The sequence below is a fragment of the Sander lucioperca genome, chromosome 4, assembly GCF_008315115.2.
Source record: "Sander lucioperca isolate FBNREF2018 chromosome 4, SLUC_FBN_1.2, whole genome shotgun sequence".
In the NCBI taxonomy this organism is placed as follows: domain Eukaryota; kingdom Metazoa; phylum Chordata; class Actinopteri; order Perciformes; family Percidae; genus Sander; species Sander lucioperca.
In genome coordinates, this window is record NC_050176.1 from 44,185,697 (window position 1) to 44,208,857 (window position 23,161).

At 39.3% G+C, this 23,161-nt stretch overlaps 3 protein-coding genes across 3 annotated transcripts; 2 read left to right on the plus strand and 1 right to left on the minus strand.

Annotated features, from left to right (window-relative positions):
* The first annotated feature begins 1,144 nt into the window (after positions 1 to 1,144).
* On the plus strand, positions 1,145 to 4,658 carry si:ch211-243a20.4. The gene is made up of 6 exons (XM_031285741.2): positions 1,145 to 1,452; positions 1,580 to 1,837; positions 3,308 to 3,429; positions 4,104 to 4,229; positions 4,370 to 4,480; positions 4,570 to 4,658. Exons 1-6 carry the CDS (start codon positions 1,359 to 1,361, stop codon positions 4,630 to 4,632), a joined length of 774 nt encoding a protein of 257 aa, XP_031141601.1. The 5' UTR covers positions 1,145 to 1,358; the 3' UTR covers positions 4,633 to 4,658.
* Positions 4,659 to 7,791: 3,133 nt separating this feature from the next.
* On the plus strand, positions 7,792 to 16,063 carry zgc:101679 (uncharacterized protein LOC450058 homolog). Its single transcript, XM_031285740.2, has 12 exons — positions 7,792 to 7,912; positions 11,170 to 11,216; positions 11,427 to 11,499; positions 12,374 to 12,533; positions 12,807 to 12,875; positions 12,995 to 13,115; positions 13,227 to 13,319; positions 13,603 to 13,667; positions 14,555 to 14,636; positions 14,768 to 14,814; positions 15,208 to 15,263; positions 15,384 to 16,063. The coding sequence occupies exons 1-12, from the start codon at positions 7,854 to 7,856 to the stop codon at positions 15,463 to 15,465; spliced, it is 954 nt and encodes a 317-aa protein (XP_031141600.1). The 5' UTR covers positions 7,792 to 7,853; the 3' UTR covers positions 15,466 to 16,063.
* emp1 (epithelial membrane protein 1) lies at positions 16,061 to 20,887 on the minus strand. The gene is made up of 5 exons (XM_031285742.2): positions 20,743 to 20,887; positions 19,850 to 19,940; positions 19,293 to 19,392; positions 18,924 to 19,064; positions 16,061 to 17,278 (listed from the first exon to the last, which is right to left on the minus strand). The coding sequence occupies exons 2-5, from the start codon at positions 19,922 to 19,924 to the stop codon at positions 17,118 to 17,120; spliced, it is 477 nt and encodes a 158-aa protein (XP_031141602.1). The 5' UTR covers positions 19,925 to 19,940; positions 20,743 to 20,887; the 3' UTR covers positions 16,061 to 17,117.
* Positions 20,888 to 23,161: the final 2,274 nt, after the last annotated feature.

Sequence of the window (23,161 nt, forward strand, 5' to 3'; positions counted from 1 at the left end):
GAGTAAAAAGTACAATGTTTCCCACTGAAATGTGGTGGAGTTGAAATATGTTAAAATATGTATGTGCATTTAGGAGGACTGTTCTTCTATGTTGTGCTTTTTTAAGTGCTGTTCTTACAATGTTTGTTTTTTTAAATGTATAAAGGATTTGTATGCTTAACTCCCCAGGAAAGAGGGCAGATAAGGAGTCTATGAGACGTGATATGAAATGGAATGAATTATTCTTTATTGACTGGCACCCAGATGTTATTCTAGCTCTCTGTGTCTGTTTTCATGCCGTGGCTGAGATGAGGTCAGAGTTGGCCACTAATGCTGCCAAGAGAGAAAATGGTGAAAAATGTGTAGAGAGAGAAGAGAGAAGGAGAGGGGAGGCGTATCAGGGGTGGAAGAAAAAAAAGACAAACAAATGGGGTTAAATGATAATAATAACCGCTGCGCTTGAAAATCTCCACGCCTCTTCTGACAGCCTCAGAGAGCGATTTGACAGAGAGTTACTGCTGTGGAGAAGTCACTTCCATCAGCCACAGCTGGTTCACATTACCAACAGGCAGTTTGTCACCTTCAGAGGAATTCCAGCCTCTCTCACACACACACACACACACACACACACACACACACACACACACACACACACACACACACACACACACTATACTCTCACTGCTTGAGTCTTTTGCTTCATCTGGCTTTTAAAAACCACATGACGAGATGTGAATTTACAGTAATTTACCCCAATAATTAAAACTGGCCAGTGCACCCCAAAAAAAAACTAATCTAATTTCCCTAACTTAAAAAAATACATTTGCACCATAAATTGGTGCAGAAAAATCCATTAATTTTCAGAAAATGAAGTGTTTGACACTTAAAATTTCAATTTTGCTCAAAAGTGGAGATCTCAACCCCTTCAATGTTGAACCCTAAGTTACACCCTTGTGTGTGCTCACAGTTTTGTTTCTCCAACACTGTCTCACTGTGGAGGAAATCCAACATTACACTTCACTTGACATCCAGAGGCTGACGTAACAGAATAATGCAACCAGAACACATACAAAGCCAATTAGGGGCCACCTTTCCACTTTTATTTCTTTGTATGTGTCGTGGTGTACAATGATTTCAGGCTTTAATGTTAAATATCATGTATCAAACAGAGTTGTAAAGGCTCTTTTAATCAGTGTGCTGGTCCCTTTATTGTCCCAAATGAGTCAGTGTCAAGAAAAATAGACATTTTAAGGAAGTAGTTTTGGCAGAAACAGGAAACCCAACGCAGCAGTTTATGTACCAAGACAAACTGAAACACTGAATAGATATGTGAAACAACCTCAACGAAGAAGACTAGAAATATCTCTAAAGATCACAACATGGAAGCTCAACAAGTTTGGCATCTTTCTTTCGTGTCGACCTGGATATTTGTCTTTTTCTTCCTTTCTGTATGCTCAGGAATGAACACACTAAGTAAGCCATCCAAACTATATTTTGATCAAATGATGTTTAGATGTGTTTAGCATTTTGCTTAATAATTGACTTAATAGACCAATCATTTCAGCTCAAATATTAACCTCTATGTTATGTCCCCTCACAGAACTCAGCCTGGAAAGCACAGTCTTTGTGGCCTTCGCAAGCGAAAAGATTACCATTACCTATGAGTTGGCGATACCAGCAAACCAAACCAGAGACAGCTTGACGTGCTCCGATCCTCTCCAAAATGTGATTTATAGTGCTCACATCTCTGAGACGAACGGCCGGACACCGATATTGGAGCTGAAAAACCTGAACATGTCAGGAGAATACAGTTGCCAATATCAAACAGCCAAGGTGTACTGGTTTCTTCGAGTGAGAGGTGAGTAGGAAAATAAGTGGATGTGAAATGAAATGGATGTTTAGGGAAGTAAAGAAGCAGTTACCAGATTTTATTAAATTTCTTCAGTTCTGTCTTTGTATGAGATCTTTAAACTGAAGGTTATAACAAGGTGTGGGCTCTCTGTAAAAGACTGTCCTCAACCTTTTCCTCCGCCTAATGATGAAGACCCACTGGATGTGGCGCAAGTTTGCTCCTCTTCATTTTCTGTCTCAAAGAACTGTGGGGTAGCACAGAACTCAATATGAGACTGAGAATTGGCATAAAAATAGGGTAGGGGTGACAGTTGAAAATGTTTAACTTAGTACAAATGAAAAGAAATTTGCCTGGAAACTCCTGCTACGTTCATTCAACAACATTCCAACTTGGGAGCGCATTATTCCAAAATGGTTACACCCACTGATAGCTTTGTAGTCACTCCATTAACAGCCTTAAAGGTGCAGAAAGCGATGCTGCGCGAAAATTGTTGGTAATTGAACCAAAGAAATTCAACCCCCTCTTCAGAATCTCTATCACCCAGATTAATGGATGTGCATTGCCATAGCGACCACTTCTGCTAGTGTCTCTGCTGATTAATGATGGCAGAGTCGATATTAGCTCATGTTAGGTTGTAGATTAGCAAACAGCCGTTACTGCTGTAAAGCCAACCAGTTGGGAGCAGCCATCAAAAACAATAGCAAACGGACAAGGTTAACCCAGGCTCGCGTTGCCAGACCTTCCTCCACAGCGCTGCGAGGGAGAGTCTGGCTAGTCCACACAGCATTCTGGGATGGGAGAAAAACATGCTCTGGTTTATTGGCATTTCTTTAAACCAATCACAATCGCCTTGGCCGGCACTAAGCGCTGGACTCAATGACAGTGCCTCGGGAAGAACCGTTTAATATGTAGTGATTTGTTGGAAAAACAACAAAGAAAATGTGATGTAGTGGTGGGACAGGAAGTTCAGTCTTTAGCAGATGTATTTATTCAGGTGTCAACAGATTCAGGCAAAAACAAAGTTCTGGTTGGCACAAAGTCACATAATTTGTTGGGGTCACTTATTTACACAATGTTTGCTAACAAGCTAGCTACTCGCTGTAAAGCCCACAGAGGCAATGTTGTGTGATTTGCTTGTTTCCAATGAGTAGTTTGATTGCACTTTAGCTGTGAGCAGTTCAACCAACTGATGGTTCATTTGAAGGACATTTAGAGTTTTGTGTCCCTTCAGATTTATCTTGGGACCCCTTGGAGGGTCCCGACCCCCAGATTGGGAATCACTGTATGGATGTCAAAAGCCATTAGTTGACAAATACTGATGCTGACAATGAATTCAGTTTATATTGAAATATGCAAAAGTCCATATATCTTAAATATTTTTAGACTGTGGATTATTCGCTCGACAGATGAGGAATCCTTCAGCCAGTTATGAAACATTCCTGCACAGACTGACATTGAATGGTGGGTGTTTTCCAGGTGATGGCTACAGGGATCTCGTAATGTTGGATTACACAGAATTCATCATAGTCGCTGTCTTCACTGGTGTGCTGCTGGTTTTCAGTGTGGTTGGCTCAGTGTGTGTCTTCAGAGGACATGGGGTAAGATGTGTCCTGCTCATGGCAGACGTTAAGAAAAAGCATTTTGCAATGGAAGAATGTTGCTTTGTTGTAACAGGCAGTGATGTAAATGAGTTTCAGAAGCTCCAGAGGAAGTTGAGTCTTTTTAACGTTCAAATTATATTTAGTCGATCGACACAAAATGAATCGGCAACTATTTGATAGTTGTCATCAAGCAACTTTTTAAAATAGAGCAGATACATGTGTGATAAGCAACCATAAACCAAAGTCAAACTTACAAACTAAAAACAAAAAAAGTAACTTCTTAAAATCTGGGCTGGACTAGAGTCCTATCTGCAGAACAGAAACTACTTACTCTTACACAAAAACACACTCACTGTTGCCTCATCCTGTCAGTGACTGTGTGGGTTTTATAGCTCAAGTCTAAATACTGACCTATCCTGTTCTAAAGCTAGATCATTGGGTACAAATAATTAAATTCAACCATTTAATTAACTCTGAGTCCAGCCACTTTTATTTTAAAAAAGAATACTGTGTAAAGACTATGTGACTGAATGTGTATGGAAATATGTTAATAAATACTTAACTGACAATAAAGACAAAACTAGAGAGGGAGCTGCTTTAGTCTAGTTTGTTTGTTGTCCAGTTTTTGTTATTAATTTTCCTTTTAATGCATTTCAATTGACATTATTTAGAAACAATGTCCAACTGAACGCAGCAACACCGATAGAAAACGAAAGCAGAACAGAGAAGAAATGGAGACAGAGATGGAGGAAGACAACATGGATGTAATAACAGCTCCATCTACGTCTTTTTATGCTGTAAGCATCTTTCTACTCATAAATATACAGACAGGCACATCTCACTTAAATTAAATTGCACCACGTCAATTTTGTGCTCCACCTTCCCTGCTGTGTTAATTTTTATAATTGTTGGAAACTGATATGAGAAATTCTCTCAGAGTCTAGAGACTCGACCCAGGTCCATTTATGATGTGCTGGATCACTCAGCTGCCAACATAGAGCCAGACCGAAGCAAAGCTAAACCAAAGAAAAGGGAACCCAAAGAAACGGTCAGTGTAAACTTCAGGTGCTTTGTCACAATTTGTTATCATGGAAAACAATAAAGCAGTTGATGACCTGTCTTTTACTTCCTCCACAGATGGCACAACCCACACAAGACCAGCATGAAGGCGTATTTGAGTCTGTCTATGAAAATTTTTGAATCAGAAATAAACTTGTTTCACCAGATTGTGATATTTATATCAATGGCTGAGATGATCTCAGTTTGCTTTGCTGTGTCGTTGTCACCTGTTAACAGTAGAAAAGTATTTAGATTCTTTAAAGGGGTGATAGAATGCAAAACCGAGTTTACCTTGTCATAGTTGAATTATGACAGTTTCGTGGGTAAAAAGGACATACAGAGAACCTCAAAGTCCCATTGACACCTCTTTACTATGCAAATCTCACAATTTGAAACTGCTGCTGCAAACGGGCGAATCTCAACAAAGCTAAAAGTTGACGTCAACTCCTCAACTCCTACCTTATTTGGCTCTACCTTCTATCTTTGTAACGCCCCCAAATTTACATAGGCCACTGACTGATCTGGGACCAGTTTGTCTTGTGAATCTAGGTCACGCAGATCTCAGAAATTTTATACATTGTTCGTCTGCTATTTCATCACTAAATTCACTTTTGAGACTTTTTTATGCGAGAAATCAACTATGTAGAGGTCAAATATGGGCAGTTTTACAAAAGTTGATGGCTAATTGCAAATTTTGTCCAACTGTGTGTCGGAGTTCAGTAGCTCCACAGGCTAACGTGAAAGCGGCCGGTGCTGCCTGGGTTGCTGCCTTGCCGCCCAGCCTGTCCTTCTTCACAGATCCTGCCTCGCTGTGAGCTAGATGGAGCTCCGTCACGGCCGGCAGCCCGCTGCGCTCCATACCCGCGCAAAGTCACCGTTTCTGGGTTACTGGACTACCAAATGTCTCTGACGGAGCTCCAGGGCCTGCAGCTCCCTTTTTCCTGCTAAATGGCCGGTGTGTGTGAGTGAGAGCGGTCAGCGAGCTTGTTACGCCCGCAATCTCTTGTGGAGCATTATAACTTCAAAAAACCACAGGTTCCAGTTAATCTTATAATGGATATGTGTGGTGAGTTATTTAAACAAACGATCGGGGAAATAAACGCCCCTTGTCCGCGAGTCTCATTGATAGAGCCCGCGGTGAGCTGGATGGAGCTCTATCAATGAGAGCTAGCAGCTAATCCTAACGAGACCCTTCAAATTCACAAAAATGCATTAAATTGAAATCGGACAAAAGTGTTAGCTTTGTAACACCTTAGGGTAGCTGTGATATAAATGCTGTGACGAAATTCAAAGTGTAAATATACTATAGTTGTGACGAAAGTGTAGCTGCAATCTTTTCCCATAGGATTGAATGGGAAACAGCTAGCTAGCAGCTCCTCCTAAAGAGACCCCTTAAATTCACAAAAATGCATTAAATTGAAATCGGACAAAAGTGTTAGCTTTGTAACACCTAAGGGTAGCTGTGATATAAATGCCGTGATGAAATTCAAAGTGTAAATATACTATAGTTATGCCAAAAGTGTACCCGGGTCTGTGAAAGGACAGGCCAGGCGGCGAGGCAGCAACCTAGGCAGCACTGGCCGCAGTCACGTTAGTCTGCACAGCTACTAAACTCCGACACACTGTTGGACAAAATTTGCAATTAGCCATCAATTTTCGTAAAACGGCCCATATTTGACCGCTACATAGTTGATTTCTCGCATAAAAAAGTCTCAGAAGTGAATTTAGTAATGAAATAGCAGACAAACAATGTATAACATTGCAGTGTCTGAAATATGAGACCTGCTGTCTCGTCTCCACTATAGACCTCAACAGTCCCGCCCACAGCCGACTCCGGAGGTAAAAATCCCATTGATTTTCTCTGTCATAATGTCTAAACCATCCGAGGTAGACTGACCCCGAGCTACGTGGTTGTGAAACGAAGGTTTCTGCTCCTGTAGAAGCTAGAAGTCTGTATGAAATCAACCTTGTTTTAAGAAAAACATGTTTCATCCGTGATTTAATGGAGAAAAACTACACTACCCACAATCCTAAGTGTAACAGCAACGTCTCTGATTGGTTCAACTCGCTGTTACCATAGAAACATTTACCGTACCCGCGAAGCCGCAAATGGCTAGAGCGAGCTTCTACCATTGAAGTCTATGATAGTTTCTGTACACGGTCTTGTACCTTTGCTTTTTTTGCCGTTTTCAAAATGTTTTTTTTGCGCCGAATCAAATGTGTTATGCTCACTATTCATCTCGTAGCTGGTTGGCTTGGTTCCAGACTTAAAACTCTATATATAAGCTATTTTCGAAACATCAAGGAAACAATTGAATGGGGAAAAACACTTCCGGAGACAGAGCCAAAAAAAGTGGCCGGTCACTGTTGAGCTCTATATGTGTATGTGCTTTGCTCAACCAATCAGCGCACAGCTCATCTAAATATTCATGAGCATACCTTATATGGCAGAAAACCTCTCGTTCATTCTAAAGCTAATTCACAGTGTTGCTTTAGGCAGCAGAGAACAGCACACGGGTCATTTTCAGCCCAACCAATGTTACATACCCTATTAGGAGACCTTAAGGAACAGTGTGAAATACCCTATATAATCATTCTATCACCCCTTTAAAGGTGAAGAATCTTCTAAATTTGTTATTTTATTTTGTATTTGTTAAATACCAAAGTATTATCAGCAAAATATACTCAAAGAACAAAAGTAGGCCTACTCATTGTGCAGGCACAATGGCCTCTATTAGTGTTACATTATAATGTATTATATTATTCATACGGATGCATTAACATTGTAATGTCGTAGCTGGCTGCAGTGGAGCTAATATTAACTATTTTATTTACTGTTGGAAAGTCAAATTTACTGTATAAAAATGCATTTTAAGTTCAAAATATGAATTTGAAATTAACTAGTAGGCTAACTATGGTTGTCAAATAAATGTAGAGGAGTAAAATGTAAAATAAAACAAACAAAAAAGTACAGTGTGTTCCTCTGAAATGTAGCGGGGTAACATTTTAAAACTGCAGAAGTAAATGACATAAATTGAAAAAAAATACCTGTCTCCGTCTGAGTTCTGTGTTTCTGTAACATATTGAATTTACCCTTGGGGATCAATAAAGTATCTATCTATCTATCTATCTATCTATCTATCTATCTATCTATCTATCTATCTATCTATCTATCTATCTATCTTATCTATCTATCTATCTATCTATCTATCTATCTATCTATTTATTTATTTATTTAGGCATTTCCTTCTAAGCGCCACCCTGACCAATGGAATTGCTAGGTTTCGATTCTACGAGCCAATCTCATCGCTCCTGTCAGTTTGACTTCCTGGTTTGGTTTGTTGTCTTTTTCTGCATTGACCATGGCTGCAGAGGGCGATTTTCTGGCGAGATACCGTGCCGTGTCAAACAAACTGAAAAAGTAAGGTGTTGAGTTACATAAGTTCAAATAGAAAGATAACTGAATATCAGGATTAGCGTAACGTTACTTGACAATAATGCTAAAGATAAGTGATACAGCTAGCGCTAGTAAGCTAGGTTAAGCTAACATGTAGCCCATTGCCATTACTGTCCGTGTGATATTACGTTATTTAACCTAAATTTATGTGCATGTGATGCTGTTTCTAATGCAATATCATGTTGGTAGATTTCATTGGTTTAGTTAGGTTCATGAATAGTAGTAATTAACTGGTCATTTAGCTAGCTAGCTCCTGTCCAAGTGCGGAGCTAGATGTTGTGAACATACAGCTTTTTTTCAGATTTTTTTAATCGTCATTAATGGCAGCTATATGCACTTTTTTTCAAGCCATTTGATAAAACAATGCCAGAAAATCTGTACATAATTTGGTAAAAACACGTTAGTTGCCAAGGACATCAAATAATCCTGTAGAGCCTACATTGTATTTTGTAATATTCTCCAGGGGCCCGTTTCAGGAAGGAGGTTTAACAAACTCTGAGTCTAACCCTGATGTCTGAGTTGATTTACCCTGAGATTGGAAACTCTGAGTTTTCGGTTCCAGAACAGCTGATTTGAGTTGGTTCAATTAACTCAGAGTAGGGTGACTCAGAGTTAAGCATGTGCACCACCACTATAAAAAGGCAGCATGAATGGAGCCATGATACTACAATTCACCATGGTAACAACCACAAACAAACTGGTCGGCGGAAATACTCGTGCACATACAGTTTGAACATGTATTACGTTAAAAAAGCGACTGCTGCAAAAGAGAGAGAATTTGCATGGGAGAAAATTGCTGCTAGAGTAAATACGTAAGTTCCAATATAGTGTATTAATATCATCAATATCATCTCCAGACGTATGTTTACTCCCTGAAAAGTAATACAGCTTCTTCATCAACGGGATCGTCAACAAAAAAAGGAAATGCCATGTTTTGAGAAAAAAAACGTTTTATTGTCTGCCTAAAATAGTTAATAAATCAACCCTGTTTTTTATTCATGCAGATAACAAACTGCGTTAAAATGCGCCTGATACAGACTGAATGAATGAATGAGGAAATGAGAGAGCGCTGTATCAGAGGGAGGAGACTGAGAGAAACTCGAGGTTTCTTGAAGAAAACCTGCTCCCGACCAGGTTAGGTTCACAGGCTCAGTTACCATAGTAACTGACTGAGGTTAAGTTACCTCTCTTTCTGAAACGGGCTGGAGTTACCCCTCTCTCTCAGGTTTGATTAACCTCCCTTTCTGAAACAGAAAACCCAGAGTTACCCTCATCTCAGTGTTAACAAACTCAGAGTTTTCACTAAACCTGAGGCCTGTACTACGAAGCAAGATTTGGGGTTAATGAGGTAACTTCAGGTTCAACCCAGGGTTTTCTGTATCACGACGGTGGATCACTTGTTACCGGGTTCAATCGCCGTGGTTACTTATGCTGAACACCTAACCTGGTCGTGCAGGTTATGTTGGAGATTAGAGATCAACCGGTGTAAAAGCACCGCCTACTGACCAATCAATACTCGATTGATAACAGCGTCACCGTTCTAAGAAGATGAGAGAGAGAGAGAGAGAGAGAGAGACTCAGATATAGGCTAGATTTTCAGCGGAGGGAATTACATGTAGGCTATTTGTCGGCTTCTTGAGCCGTGTGATGCCAATGCGCACATCGGTTTGAATTATATTTTTTTATTTGCTCTCACGATCACTTCCCACTGCCAGGGTTGCAACTGAAATAATAGGCTAAAGCAACGGCAGTTTATGGAAAGGACAAGTGATCTTGTGCCTGACTGATGGGGAAGTGATATTGATAAGTGTTGTGATTTATGCATTTACAGCGTCGGCTATTTTTTTGCCGGCTTTCCTTCCTGTTTTAGGAAGCAGCGACTGTATTGCGTTTTGCCTGCAAAACCGTGTCTGTGTTCTTCATATTTATGTATAATTATAGTTTACTCTTCTTATGTAAAATATGCGGCTCTGGTAGATGTTTGTGATTGGTTGTGCTGTGCAAACACCGCCTCTTTTATGTGAACGTGCATGCCGCTGGATTGGGAAACCCCGGGTTGATTGAACTAGTTGTTAACCACCGTCGTGACACAGCTTATGTGGGACCGTGGTTGTTAGGTTAGGTGAAGCCGGGTAACTGAAAGAAATCCAGGGCATGTTGATCTTGATTCGTAGTACAGGCCTCTGCTTTCTGAAACGGACCCCAGCTGTTTTCATCATTCTGAAACCAGACCACAACAAAGGTTGAGAATGACTGGTTGAGTTTCACTCCTGCCACCTTAAGAGAGACATTTACTAGTTTGGTGTTACTATTTTTAAGTTGCATAGAATAGGTAGGGTATTTTTGTTATAATATGCTGGAGTAGCGTTCACTCAATGAATGTTTAGCTGACAAATCTGCTACATTTGAATCCATCCAATAATATTCTGGGCTGCTTTAACTGCAATACACTTAGGAAAGCCATACATCTTCTGAATGCCCTAAGTCTCTAGTTTCAGGATGTAGAGTTTCATAAGGCTGTGATTATCCTACAGATCACAACAGGTCATTTGATACAGTGACATCAAGTTTTTTTAAATGGTGTCACTACAATGAAATGGCAAACATCCCAGATGAATACAATTGGGTCTCACCTTTCCAGTCATACTCAATTTATGCAATTCCAAGACCAGAAGTTTAGGGACCCCAGTATGCAGAAATATTCAAATACACAACTTTAGAATAGGCGAATATAACACATTTATACTGTACTGCATGAGACAAACTGCATTGTTTTTGCCCCGAACTGCATGGGATTATCATAAATGTCTGTAAAGGGGAGACTTGTGGGTACCCATAGAACAGATTTTAATTCAGATATCTTGAAGTGAGAGGTCAAGGGACCCCTTTTGAAAAGGACCATGCTAGTTTTTCCCTCGCCAAAATTTTGCCTAAATCTGGAGCGTTATTTATCACCCTTCCCAATAAGCTAGAATGACATGGTTGATACCACTGGATTCCTTAGGTTGTCTAGTGTCATATAGTAACATTAGTACAATTTAACCCAATTTGTACAAATAGCTTTAAAAGGGAACCCACTACAGCCTCTGAATGACCTTAAAGATCCATTAGCGCATTCATTCTTCTGTTTAGCACCTGAACAGTTAACGGAAGTGCTTTTACTATAGCTTGCTACTATAGAGATATTTTAGACAATTGAAATGCTTGTGTCCTTGTCGCAGACGTTTTCTTCGGAAGCCCAATGTAGCGGAGGCAAGTGAGCAGTTTGGTAAGTGCCAGCTAGTCTCTGCACAACCGTTGTAACCTAACGTTACCTTTACACTGTTAACGCCAAAATTACAGTATTTGTTCAGTATGCACGACATGACACCACCTTCAACCTTTCTCCTTGTTATCCTCCATTTTGTAGAGAACATGTGTCATCAAACGGTTTCTTCACAGTTTGCCTCGCATGTATTTTGCTGTTTTCACCTGTTAGGTCAGTTAGCCAAGGAGCTGAAGCAGCAGGACTGCCTTCAGTATGCTGCCTTCTGTAACCTGGCCATGGCTAGGTGAGTTGACACTTATGTATTCTCACACCTTTTGCACCAGCTTGACCTGAACTACCTCAGTGTCTAACACAACACAAGAGACAACATTAAGTGATATTTTACACAATGGCCCACTTCTAACTTTGTGGCAACAATTTGGAAAAGGTCCTTTATTGTGTTTGCCCTCATGCACAAAGCAAGGTTCATACAGAAATGGCTTTCCAATTTGGTGTGGAAGAGCTTTAGTAAATGTATCTTGAACAGAGCACTGACCTTAGCCCCATCCAACATCTTTGCAACATTGCCAACTGCGAGCCAGACGTTATTACCCAAGATCAGTGGGCGACCTCGTTAATGTTCTTCTGGCTAATAAGAAGCAAAATCCCTCAAGCCAAGCTTCAAATTTTGTGCAAAGCTTTCCCAGACGAGAGGAGGCTGTTATAGCAACTTATTAATGCCCATGGTTGTAGTTTCAGCCATGTACTGTACCTAAAGTCCTCCCTTCACATCATAAAAGATTCTTCAAGCAACTGCTGTTTTTTGAAAAGCATGTAAATGTAATCATTTGTGACACGCTTGAACGGAACCATCAAAAATGTACTACATTGTCTGTGCATTAATTACCGTTAAGTAATTTGTCAGTTCTCCACCCACGTTATGCAAATCATACCATGTTTGTTAGGAACTTTTGGAATTTCTGCTACTATGTTTTAAATAGTCAGATCATCTCATAAAGGTACAGTCCAGATGACTCCTCTCTAGTTATTCATGTCCCATACAATAAACCACCACAGGGTGACAGAGATGTTGGTCTGGCCCAGAGAGAGCCTGTATGTATTCATAGTGATGACATGTTTACTGTTGTTTTTACACATCCTGAATGTCTTGACTGCAGGTGTGAGCAGACTCTTTTTAACGCTCCCGGAGAGGCTCTGGCGTTAACCGATGCTGCCCGCCTCTTTCTCTCATCTGAGAAGGAGAACCGGGCACTGCAGGCCCCGGGCTTTGATGAGCACCTTCAGGCTGCACTCAACTGCTACAGTTTTGCCATCAAGGTACATTATGATTCCTAGTTTTTTTCTGCTTAAAGCAACAGTTCTAAACACATCTGTGAAATATTTGTAAAATACACAAATATTTATAGTATATATACTGTATGCAATTTTTGTGGAATATATAGATATATAGATAGATAGATAGATAGATAGATAGATAGATTGATTGATTGATAGATTGATAGATTGATTCATTAAGGGTTTGCAGAATATATTATGGAGTAAATTTCTGTAGAGACTGTATAATAATGCTGATGTACAAATGGCTTACAGGTGCACATTGAGATGAACCAGCCTGTGATGGCAGCCAGCCTGTGTCTAGAACTTGGCAACGCACTGAAGGTTAAACTTTGGATCAGATCTTCAAGCTGTCCTAAAAGATACATTTTCCTGCTTTGATTTTAACTTGATATACTGTTATTCAAATGACATGTTAATCTCAACTCCTCTGGTTTCAATAGGAGATGAACAGACCAGGAGAGGCTATTGTTCACTACCAGAGGGCTGCTGAGTTGCAGACACAGACGCCAATTGAAGCTCTGCTGTCGATGGGAGAAATGGCCACGTGTAAAATTCTCACCCGTGAGTTCAGTCAGACTGTCTGATACATGTGATATGTAGCTGGTGTGTGTTTTATGTGCACATATGATTTGTCTTGATTTTTCTGCAGTTTAAGCTCTTGCGTTTTTGCAGGTGACTACGACGGTGCTTTGTCAGTGTTCACTGAGATGCAGCTGATGTGCCAGGAGAGAGGACTGCAGCTACCAGGCATCAGCACCCCTGTTGGTGAGACTTTTGCGTTTATCTACAGGCTCTACCTGGTATGAATGAATCCCCAGTGACAGAAGTTTTGGAATGGAGGCTAAATACAATATGTCAAAAACATTTCTATTGCTGAGATCAACAGCTGGATGTTTAAACAAAGACACCAGGATCAATTTTCAAAGGCAGTGTCTCACTTTCTGCTTTAATATCATTGTTGCATTTTATGTGATTACACTGACTGGAAAGTGGTGAAATATTGAACTCTCTTCATTTATTTTGTGTATCTTCATTTTCCTGAAAAAAGGTGCATTTCTGGACATTGTGGCAAAATGTGAGATCTCCAGAGTATTACTGCTGATGTTTCTTGAGGTAGGCATGTTTATTTTATATAAAAAGAAAAGACATTGCAAGAAAACCATCTATACCACAATATCTGTGTAATCCAAGTGGAAAATACTGCCTCAATAAGGGAAAATCATTTTTAGAATGTATGAATCAATCCAGTTCTGCATTTCACTAAACGTATGGAAAGCTATATTTTAACAGGGTTTTTATAAGTAGTATATCATAGTATATTATACTACTTATAAAGTAGTTTACTAAACTAATACTTATACTAGTATAAGTAGTAGTAGTAGGCCAATTGTTAGCACTGTGGCCTCACAGCAAGAAGGTTCTGGGTTCGAATCCAGGTAGTTTGTCTGTTCTCCCCATGTTTGCGTGGGTTTCCTCCGGGTGCTCCAGTTTCCCCCACCATCAGAAAACATGCACTAGGTTCTCCAGTCAGTGCCCTTGATCAAGGCACTGGCTCAGATCTGGAGTTGGTCCCTGGGCGCTGTAAATGGCTGCCCACTGCTCCCTTGAGGGATGGGTTAAATGCAGAGAATGAATTTCACTACATGTATGTGTATGTGACAATAAAGTACCTTGAAGTAGTTGTGATGTAGTTGTAATGAAACACTGTGTACCCAGTGCAAAGCATTTTTTTATTTACCAGATACACAGCAAGATGTACATTTGCCAATTCTTTGTCAAACAGCCATCAACTAGCCAAAGGGGGAACTGTCAGAAAACAGAACTGTTACATTTTTAGCATTAAAAGAAGTAAACACCTCCACGCAACAGAAAATATTGCATTACTGATGCCAAGAGTATTGATATTATATGACACTATATTAATTATTTATCCCACATCTTTACATTATGTACTGGTGCAGCAGCACTTTGATGGTCTAATGTTGCTGTTTTCTGTGCAGCCTCCACCTCAGAAGTTGTTGCCAGAACATGCCCAGACCCTGGAGAGATACGCATGGGAATCTTTTGACCCACACAGCCAAGGTAAATGCACCTCAATATTTATCTATTATCTATGAATTATAGACACTGTCTTTTCATTAGGAATGCAGATCATGAATCCTATGAGTGACATTTATTTGAAGTGTAAACATGGATCTTGTATTCTCTTTCAGTGACCTTCCTGCCTGAGAATGTTTTCTTGCTCCTGCAGTCCGTAGTCGTGAGTTTTCTCATCCACATATTTGGGGTTCACAGGATTTCCTGATCCTTGAAGTGAGGCAGGATGGTCTTCACGGCCTTCACGTGACAGAGATAAATGTGCTAGAGTTTGTCTTCCTTTGACAATGGAATTTGTTTTTTTATTTGCAGTGTTGGTAGACTTGTACCTGTCTTAATATGAGGCAATCAGTATTCACAGTTCTTGATTAATGTTTATTCATGACTTAAATAAAAGATTCTTTAAAGCAACTTGTTCTGGATGAACAGACTCTATCCACAGATAGTTATGAATGAGCATAAACATTGACAAGACTCTGAGAACTTGTCAAGGTCATCGGAATCTGCAGTTATGTTTTTTATTTGTGCAGCCTATAACAGCAAATCTGTTTTGCAGATGGCATGTCAGGAGAAGGACACAGAGTCCCTCAAGTCTCTTCAGACTGAGCTATGGTGAGCATTCAAAAGTGATAATTTCCACCATGTGATGGGAACTGAATGGCATTTGTATTACTTCTCAATTCTAATTTTCCATATTGATTATGTGTTTGTTTTTTGTTTTTCTCTCCTCAGGCCGTTTCTGACTGCAGAGCAGAATCATCTTCTCCACCTGGTGGTTCAGGAGCGCATCACACCGTCTGGCCAAGGCATTTAGTTCAGTCCAGTTTTTACTCCCTTCCTCTGGGAACAATACTTTATATAATGGAACATTCCTGTTTCTGACTAGGTCTGTTGTAAGGCCTAAAAAAGTGTTCAATGTTGTAACTTGCACTCACTGAAATGCTCGTAATACAAAACTTTGCCCTTATTAAGCAAAGTCGCACAGATTTAAAAATGAGTGAAAATTTCAGTAGTATTTTCGAGTACTGTGTTGTCCTTGTTTTTGTCAGGATGCTAACTTAAGACAAAATTTTAATTAATTTTAATGAAATCTTGTGTGCTCGAGTGATGGCTACAGAACTGGACCAATTCATACATATTTATTATGTAACAGTGACTTTAGTTGCATTTACAGCAGTTTAATAGATAAAAGATGAAGGCTTTGCGTAATAATGCGTTTATTAATAAATGATATGGCTTAAATTCCAATGTAATTACGAGCAAATCCTATTGCATAGTTTGGAATAATGGTGAAATGAAACACCGTTGTCCTCATCCCTGGTTCAATTTATGTTCACTTGTACAAATTGCATGTACTTTTCTTATGATAGCAGCCAACTACAGACACAAAATCAAACATGATTTAAAAAAAAGAACTCAATACAAAATGTTACAAAAATATAATGGTTAACAATGTACACAGATTTAAAAAGGATACACTATACTTCAGTTGTAAAATAAGGATACATGATTAAAACTACTTGTACTGTATAAGGCTTGTCTTTCCTGATTGTTCAAGTACTGCAACGGGAATGTTGCAGTTTTGCCAACATGCCGTACCTTCACAGATACAGTATTTATTCACTCCTCGACTCTGGAAACCTGCAGTAGTAACAGTCAGCCTCACAACGTGATTATACAGGATAAGTACTGTCTCTCAGAGTATTTTCAACTACTAAATCTCAAAAGGGCTTATTATGCTTATGCTTTTTTCCTCCTACATAATCAACTTTGGTAGCTTCCTAAAGAAGTAATTTTACATTTTGGTAAAAAATAATTTCTTTCATGCAGAGAGTTAGATGAAAAGATTGATACCACTGTCATGTATGGTAAACATGAAGCTACCTCCAGCTTCCGGTTAACTTAGCACAAAGACTGGAATCAGGGAAACCACTAGCCTGGCTCTGTCAAAAAGGTAAGAAAATCCACAAACCAGCAGCTCTCGAGATCACTAACTAAAACCACAATTTGTCATTTTTACACTTTAGTTTTTGGCTAGCTGTTTCCAGTCTTTGTGCTAAGCTAACTGTCTGCTGGCAGTAGCTTCATACCTTATGCACAGATATAAGTCTGGCATCTATCCTCTCATCCAACTCTATGCAAGAAAGCGTATATATTTCTCAAAATGTCTATTCCTTTACCGTATGAAGTATTGCCCTACACCTCTTGAATTAAATATAAATCTATCAAGTAAAATGATTAAGTTCAGCCCTTCATGACTGCATGCATGACTTCCATTTCAATTTATAATATTCAAAATATAAACAAATGGCTCTTGTAAGTGCGCACACACACACACACACAAATTTTCGTAGCTACAGTTTTTTTCCCTCAGAATTTTTGAAACACTTCCTATTCCTATTCTTTAATTTCCCAAATTCAAACTGGGAACATAATCCTAGGCATGCCCTCATTCCTTTTATCCTCTCACTCGCTCTTCTTTCGCAGGATGAGGTAGGTGATCGCTAAGATGAAGGTGAAGACAAAAGAGATCCAGGCCAGGACATAGGAGTGTCCGTATACTCCCTCCGTTTCATTGGTGTGAAGCTCGGCTGTGTAGATTGAGGCTGCTATCATTATACACAGGCCTGCAGGCGAGAAAAGGGGAATATTGTCACATACACCCAGACGAGGCACAATTAAGAAGTAATTATTGCTCCTATTATGAGATAAGGCCCATTAACAAGGACGGTGTAGCAGACGGTTCCACTGCAATCACAATCAAATGAGAAACATGACAGTTTCACCTTGCTAATTTCCCAATGATATCAAGTCGTGACAATACTGTACATGTTAAAATACAATTTTGTACTTTCTGTAAGTTTTTTTATGTAGTAGTAGCGCCAAAGATAATCCATAATTGACCATCTTTACTTAATTGTATTGTGACAGCGATTGCTGTAGTTCACAGAACTTCTGTCTACATGAATACGTTCACTTTTACCAAAATCTGTCACAGCGTGAGATCTTTTATTTAAATGTAGGATTACTACAACTAATTCAGTGGTATGAATGTGGCTTAACTTTACCATTTGGTTTTGAATACTCAAGTGAATATCGTAACTTAATGACAGGTTTAAGGCTTTGATAATTATCACAATATTCTGCCCTTGTTGCCGAAATTGATCGAAAGGAAAAATGTCCTTGTCCCAGTTCCTGAAATCTGAACATTTGATGGGTTTGAGTAAAATGAAAAGAAAATAATCAGATTTATCGATAGTGAAAATGTTAGTTGTAGCCCTTATTAGTATATTTAATTTCCAGACCAGGGGTCTTCAATGTTTTTTAAGGCAAGGACCCCTTAACTGAAAGAGAGACAGAGCAGGGACCCCCTACTACATATATTGTATAAAATTGAGTTGCATATTAAACTGGGCCTACAATAATGTGTGGGCGGCCTAAAGCCTTTATACATACCTTTTTAGTGTACAGAATACTAAGCTATTAAATAATTGTTGGCATAATTTAATAAATTATAGTTTTATTGTTAAACATACATGTGGCGGAGTGAATCCTTTGGATGAACTGGATCTGTGGATGGCTACCTTGGTGACTACCTTACCTATAGGACAGTTAGCCTATCATTAATGTTTTTTTTTTTTTTTTTCACAAATAGGCTGATTTATATTTGCTAATAATATGTTAGATTCATGGTAAGACATTTTCATTTTTTAAAAAACTTTCAAAAATGAACAACCCCGGACCCCCTGTTGAACATCTCTGCTCCCGACAATATCTTCACAGATGTTTGAACAATCACTTCTCCACCCCACTTTACAAACAGCCTCTCACCTCAAAATATATTGTTTTGTTTTGGTTTGTTTTGGTACAGTTGTACTCTACTGCAGTGATTTTCAATCATGTGTCGTTGAGACTCTACGGATTAACAGGTCAAACCTGCTGATGTAGACTCTTGAACCTGGATGACACAGGAGTAAAAATCACTGACCTTCTGCACCTGCATCCATGTTTGTTTTAACACTGAACACATCTGTACATGCTTCAGCTAAGCTCTGCTTACATACTTTTACTTAAGTAACATTTTCAATGCAGGACTTTTACTTGTAACACACAAATTGCATCTATATTAAAACATATCCACTTATTGTTTTGTTCTGCTCTTCCTCACCTCCTCTGAGAGAAAGTTAACACATTTTAATATGCTACAGGATACAAGAAAATAAATCTATATTTCTTACAGCTGCAGGACAGAATTTTGACTGGGTTACTTACAGGCGATTAGCTGTAAAATGCCGGTGAAGGTGAACCTCTGGCCTTTGGGCAGGGTGAACAGCTGAGCCACAAACACAATCAAGGCCAGAATGGCAAAAATACAGGCCAGCACTGAAGTGGCCTGCACCGCCTGGAGATACTCTGCAGCAGCAGGATGACAAAACAGACACACAGTCAGTGAAGGATTCACAACACAGATAGAAGGCAATGTTCACCTTGAAGCACTGTGTAATTATTTGCATTATAACAGCTCCATTACCACTATTTGCATTCATACAATAATTACTGATCATGTATGAACATATTGTAGAAATGTACATCTTAACACTTTATACCTCCAGTCATATCAAGTCAATGAATGAACATTACCCTCCGGATAGTTTTTCAGGTTGGTGTAATGCCAGGCTGAGTTCGTAAACTCCCACCTGCCCCACAAGTCAGTTGACACTGTATTATTGATCCACCAGGCCTGAAGACACACAGGGAGATGAGAATAAACACAGATATCAAAAATATCAATGCAGTGGTTGCGACACATGCAAAGAAATATTTAGTACACTTTTTGCAAATTGACTGTGTCAACAAATGTTTAAACTTGTCTTTCCCTATTCAGTGTCCCTTTATATGAGCTCTTATTAAGTTGGCTGCTTGTTTTAATATTCTGTAAGAGCTGGTGAAAGTTTCTCTGTAGATTTGCAACAAAATACCAAAAACAATATTTTTAACATTTGAATCCAGGCTATTCCAAGTGGTTTAATGACACATGTGCTACCCTGAGCTTCCATACAGAAATACCTATTGCTTTAGGTGTTTGAACAAATCATGAATAAGACTTTTGGTTGGCATTTATTGGCTCATAAAAAAACCTTATGTTCTTACAGTGATCACTTTGCGTATGAGAAACAAGATAATAATCATCCACTTACATTATCAATGGTGGCCACCAGAAGCAGGATGATGGTGGCAATGTGCAGAACAACGATTCCAGCCAGCATCAACATCGTGGCCTTCTGAAAACTGATAACAATGGAGAGGCGGAAGGATGCACACTATTATTTATTTTCCACGCACGGAAAACACAGGCTTGTACATTAGGAAGCATCAATTCCCACAGCTGTCCCAAATTAATACTGTTACTCAAACCCAAAGAAATACTGACAGAGAGCCGTTGCATGCAAGCTCAAACTCGCCCCAGAAGTCTCGCAGAGACAGACACATTTTTTAATATGACACATATGCTGTCACACACACATCGCATAACCAGTTTCACGCTTTCAGTTTCAACATTTTTTTCTTTAAAAACTTTTTTTTCTATAATATGACAGCTCAAATAAATTGCGACCCATTTGTTGCGCCCTGAAACACTTATCCGTTTGCTTAACGACTCATTTTCATTTTCACTGTTTCCGTCGACAAGAAAGGCGCATTTGTTTAGACCGCGGTGTTAGGGCATTCCCAAATTGGGGCCGCTCCATTACACACACAGGCACTATAGTCAACAACTTTGGAAAGAGCGCGAGAATACAGAAACCAATAATAAACAAACCTCTAACTTATAAACATAAATATAAACACTGTTGACTATTCCACTCTATGCTCATCTACAGAGTGTGGAGTTGCGTGTTTTTTAAAGTACTTTTTCTGCGCACAGTCATATCCGCACAATTCTTCAAAGCGCTGGTGGAAACCTGGAGTTAACTTTTCTCTTTTTCTCTACTCAACAACAAAAAAACACACAAATCATGCGTAAGAGCGTTCCACAGCGTATGGTCCATACAATATAACTTAACAAAGTGTAAACAACGTGGATAAACTTTACCTGAAAGTGCTTTAAAACACACGGCACCGGGAGTTTTTTTGGGAATGTGAAACGGTGTAGACCCACCCAGCTTTGAATTCACAGCACACACATCACCCTGTTTTCGCTCTCAATTCCCTCGCTTTCCTCTCACCAAGCCCCACCCATAAAGTTTTTGTTTTTTTCTTCCCCTCAATGAAATGTCCAGACGAACCAAACGGCTTCGCGTTGTCCCTTTCAACTCCAAACGCTGCGTAAAGAGGAGTAGAGTCTTCAAAATCATTCATTGTTACAAAGGGGTTTTTAACACCTCCCTTTGTTCCTCAAATTCCTTCCCACACATGCCGCTTCAAACCGATTTATTTTAGTGAAACTTCTCACCTGGGTGTCCTATCTCTGTAACAAACTGGCCACAACTACAGCTGCAGTGTTTTTTTCCCTTTGAATATGAAATAACATTTTGGACACACATGCATTCACATAGTTGCTGGTTCATTAAGCTCATAAAATGACTTTTTCAAAGATGGGAAATTAAGAAGTGATATAGACAGCAGTGCCCCAGACACCAGGGACGTCTTCATCTTTCCAACAGTTACACTCTGATGGCAACATGTTTGGAAGCAAGTAAAAACGTGAAATTCAATAATGGCTCATGTAGATGTAGTTTCGATTGGTGCCAGAGAGTGACATTAAAACCAATAAAAACGCCTTCAATAGATTTTTCACTGTGACTACAGTATATTGATTCTGCTCTCATCGCAGTGACACATGTTGAGTGTGTTTCCCATAGACCGCAGTCATTGGTGTTACCAGCATTACATTGTAATTGAAGGGAACTGACACTGAAATTTTATTTTATATGATTTCACATGATATATAATATAATAATTTAAGTCGACAAGAAGCTGTGCAGGAACATGATGGGATATTCAGGGTGGTTTTAACTGTCCAATACTATGACAGTCAAAATCATGCAACAGGACATGGACAATATTGTCACTGAGACATGTAACTCTTGAATTCACAAAAAAAAAAAGACGAATTAGAGGTGAGAAGACGTCATACTTTACTGCCACCCATCCCTCGAACCCTCACTGGGCTGGCCTACGTCACTGTGTTGGAAAAGCTCCATTTACACACCGAAACACCAAGCCAACGTTTAAACATTCGCACTCTTTGGAGGCGGTTTTGGAAAAGCTCCGCTCTGCAGGGGAGAAAAATGCCATTTTAGTCCAGAGGAGGGCTAAAATGGAGGACAAAGATATGCATCTACAAATGTAACCAGCCTAATGTGGACGTACGCTGAACCAAAGCCATGTTGAGCTACTGTCGAGCAAGTAATAAACCTCATTTACAATCAAAGTCCAGCCAAGTTTTTTTTAAACCCATTTTTGCAGATAAAGCTAATAGTCCCCCAGGGTTCAAGAAATCCAAAACATATAATGACATACATAAAATACATACAAACACACAGAAGAGGTTGGAAATGAACAGATATCAAGGACTTTAACTCACATTAAGTGGTTGCATCACATGTAAATATTCAGTAAAAGTTTTGCAAATCTGCTGTGCCGTAAAATGTTAAAACTAGTCTTTCCCCCACTTTGTTTTTATTGCACACACATACATATATACAGTATATACCAATGTAGATAGACCCATTCATTGTTCCCTTTACATGAGCTCTTAATAATCCAATTCTGTGACACTTTGGGTGGCAACATATCAAAAATATATATATATATATGTATTGACATTTAAATACTTTTCAAGTGGTTTAATAACACATGCAGTGGTCTGAGCTTCCATTGGAAAAGTAATTTATATAATACATGTAGGAACCTTTTTCTGTCATTTATAAACTTATAAGGTGACTATAAGATATTTAGTTTCTTCTCTGGACACTGGCCTCTGTTAAATGGAAACACAAAAGGGTTGGAGTGAATAAGAAAAATTACTTACATTATCAATGGTGGTCACCAGAAACAGGATGGATAAAGACAGTCATATTTTATCCGCAAACTGTCATATTTTAAATAGATACTGTCAGATAGGTTTTATTATTGGCTGCAGTCAAATAATGCCATGTTATTAGGGGGTTACTTGGCAGACAGACTTGGCAGTGGATATAGGAAAGCCTTTTATCACCAGCCTCAGATGGGAGAAAGCTCGAGCAGTTATGGGTCTTCTTATTTCTACAAATACGCAGTATATAAAAACAGTAAAAGATTTTTATGTATCATTTAAGGCCTCAGCTCATGTCTGCCTCTGTCTTATCTTCCCTCAGGCTGTGGTCTCTCAGTGAAGACCACATGGACGGAGGAAGTCCTGATCCCAGTACTACAATGGTTGCTTTATCCTCCTCGTGGTGGATGAGGATAGATACCATAATAGCTTCATTTGCTCTTTTACCAACAACTCCCTCAGTTGTTGACAGATT

Bases quoted from the DNA above. Each gene is read 5' to 3' on its own strand.
- si:ch211-243a20.4 (XM_031285741.2), top strand. From the start codon at position 1,359: ATGGAAGCTCAACAAGTTTGGCATCTTTCTTTCGTGTCGACCTGGATA. The intron at 1,838-3,307 runs GTGAGTAGGAAA...GGTGTTTTCCAG, and splicing joins CTGGTTTCTTCGAGTGAGAG to GTGATGGCTACAGGGATCTC. The intron at 4,481-4,569 runs GTCAGTGTAAAC...CTTCCTCCACAG, and splicing joins AAAGGGAACCCAAAGAAACG to ATGGCACAACCCACACAAGA.
- zgc:101679 (XM_031285740.2), top strand. From the start codon at position 7,854: ATGGCTGCAGAGGGCGATTTTCTGGCGAGATACCGTGCCGTGTCAAAC. The intron at 11,500-12,373 runs GTGAGTTGACAC...TCTTGACTGCAG, and splicing joins TGTAACCTGGCCATGGCTAG to GTGTGAGCAGACTCTTTTTA. The intron at 12,534-12,806 runs GTACATTATGAT...AATGGCTTACAG, and splicing joins GCTACAGTTTTGCCATCAAG to GTGCACATTGAGATGAACCA.
- emp1 (XM_031285742.2), bottom strand. From the start codon at position 19,924: ATGTTGATGCTGGCTGGAATCGTTGTTCTGCACATTGCCACCATCATC. The intron at 19,393-19,849 runs GTAAGTGGATGA...GTGTGTCTTCAG, and splicing joins TGGTGGCCACCATTGATAAT to GCCTGGTGGATCAATAATAC. The intron at 19,065-19,292 runs GTAATGTTCATT...CTGCTGCTGCAG, and splicing joins CCTGAAAAACTATCCGGAGG to AGTATCTCCAGGCGGTGCAG.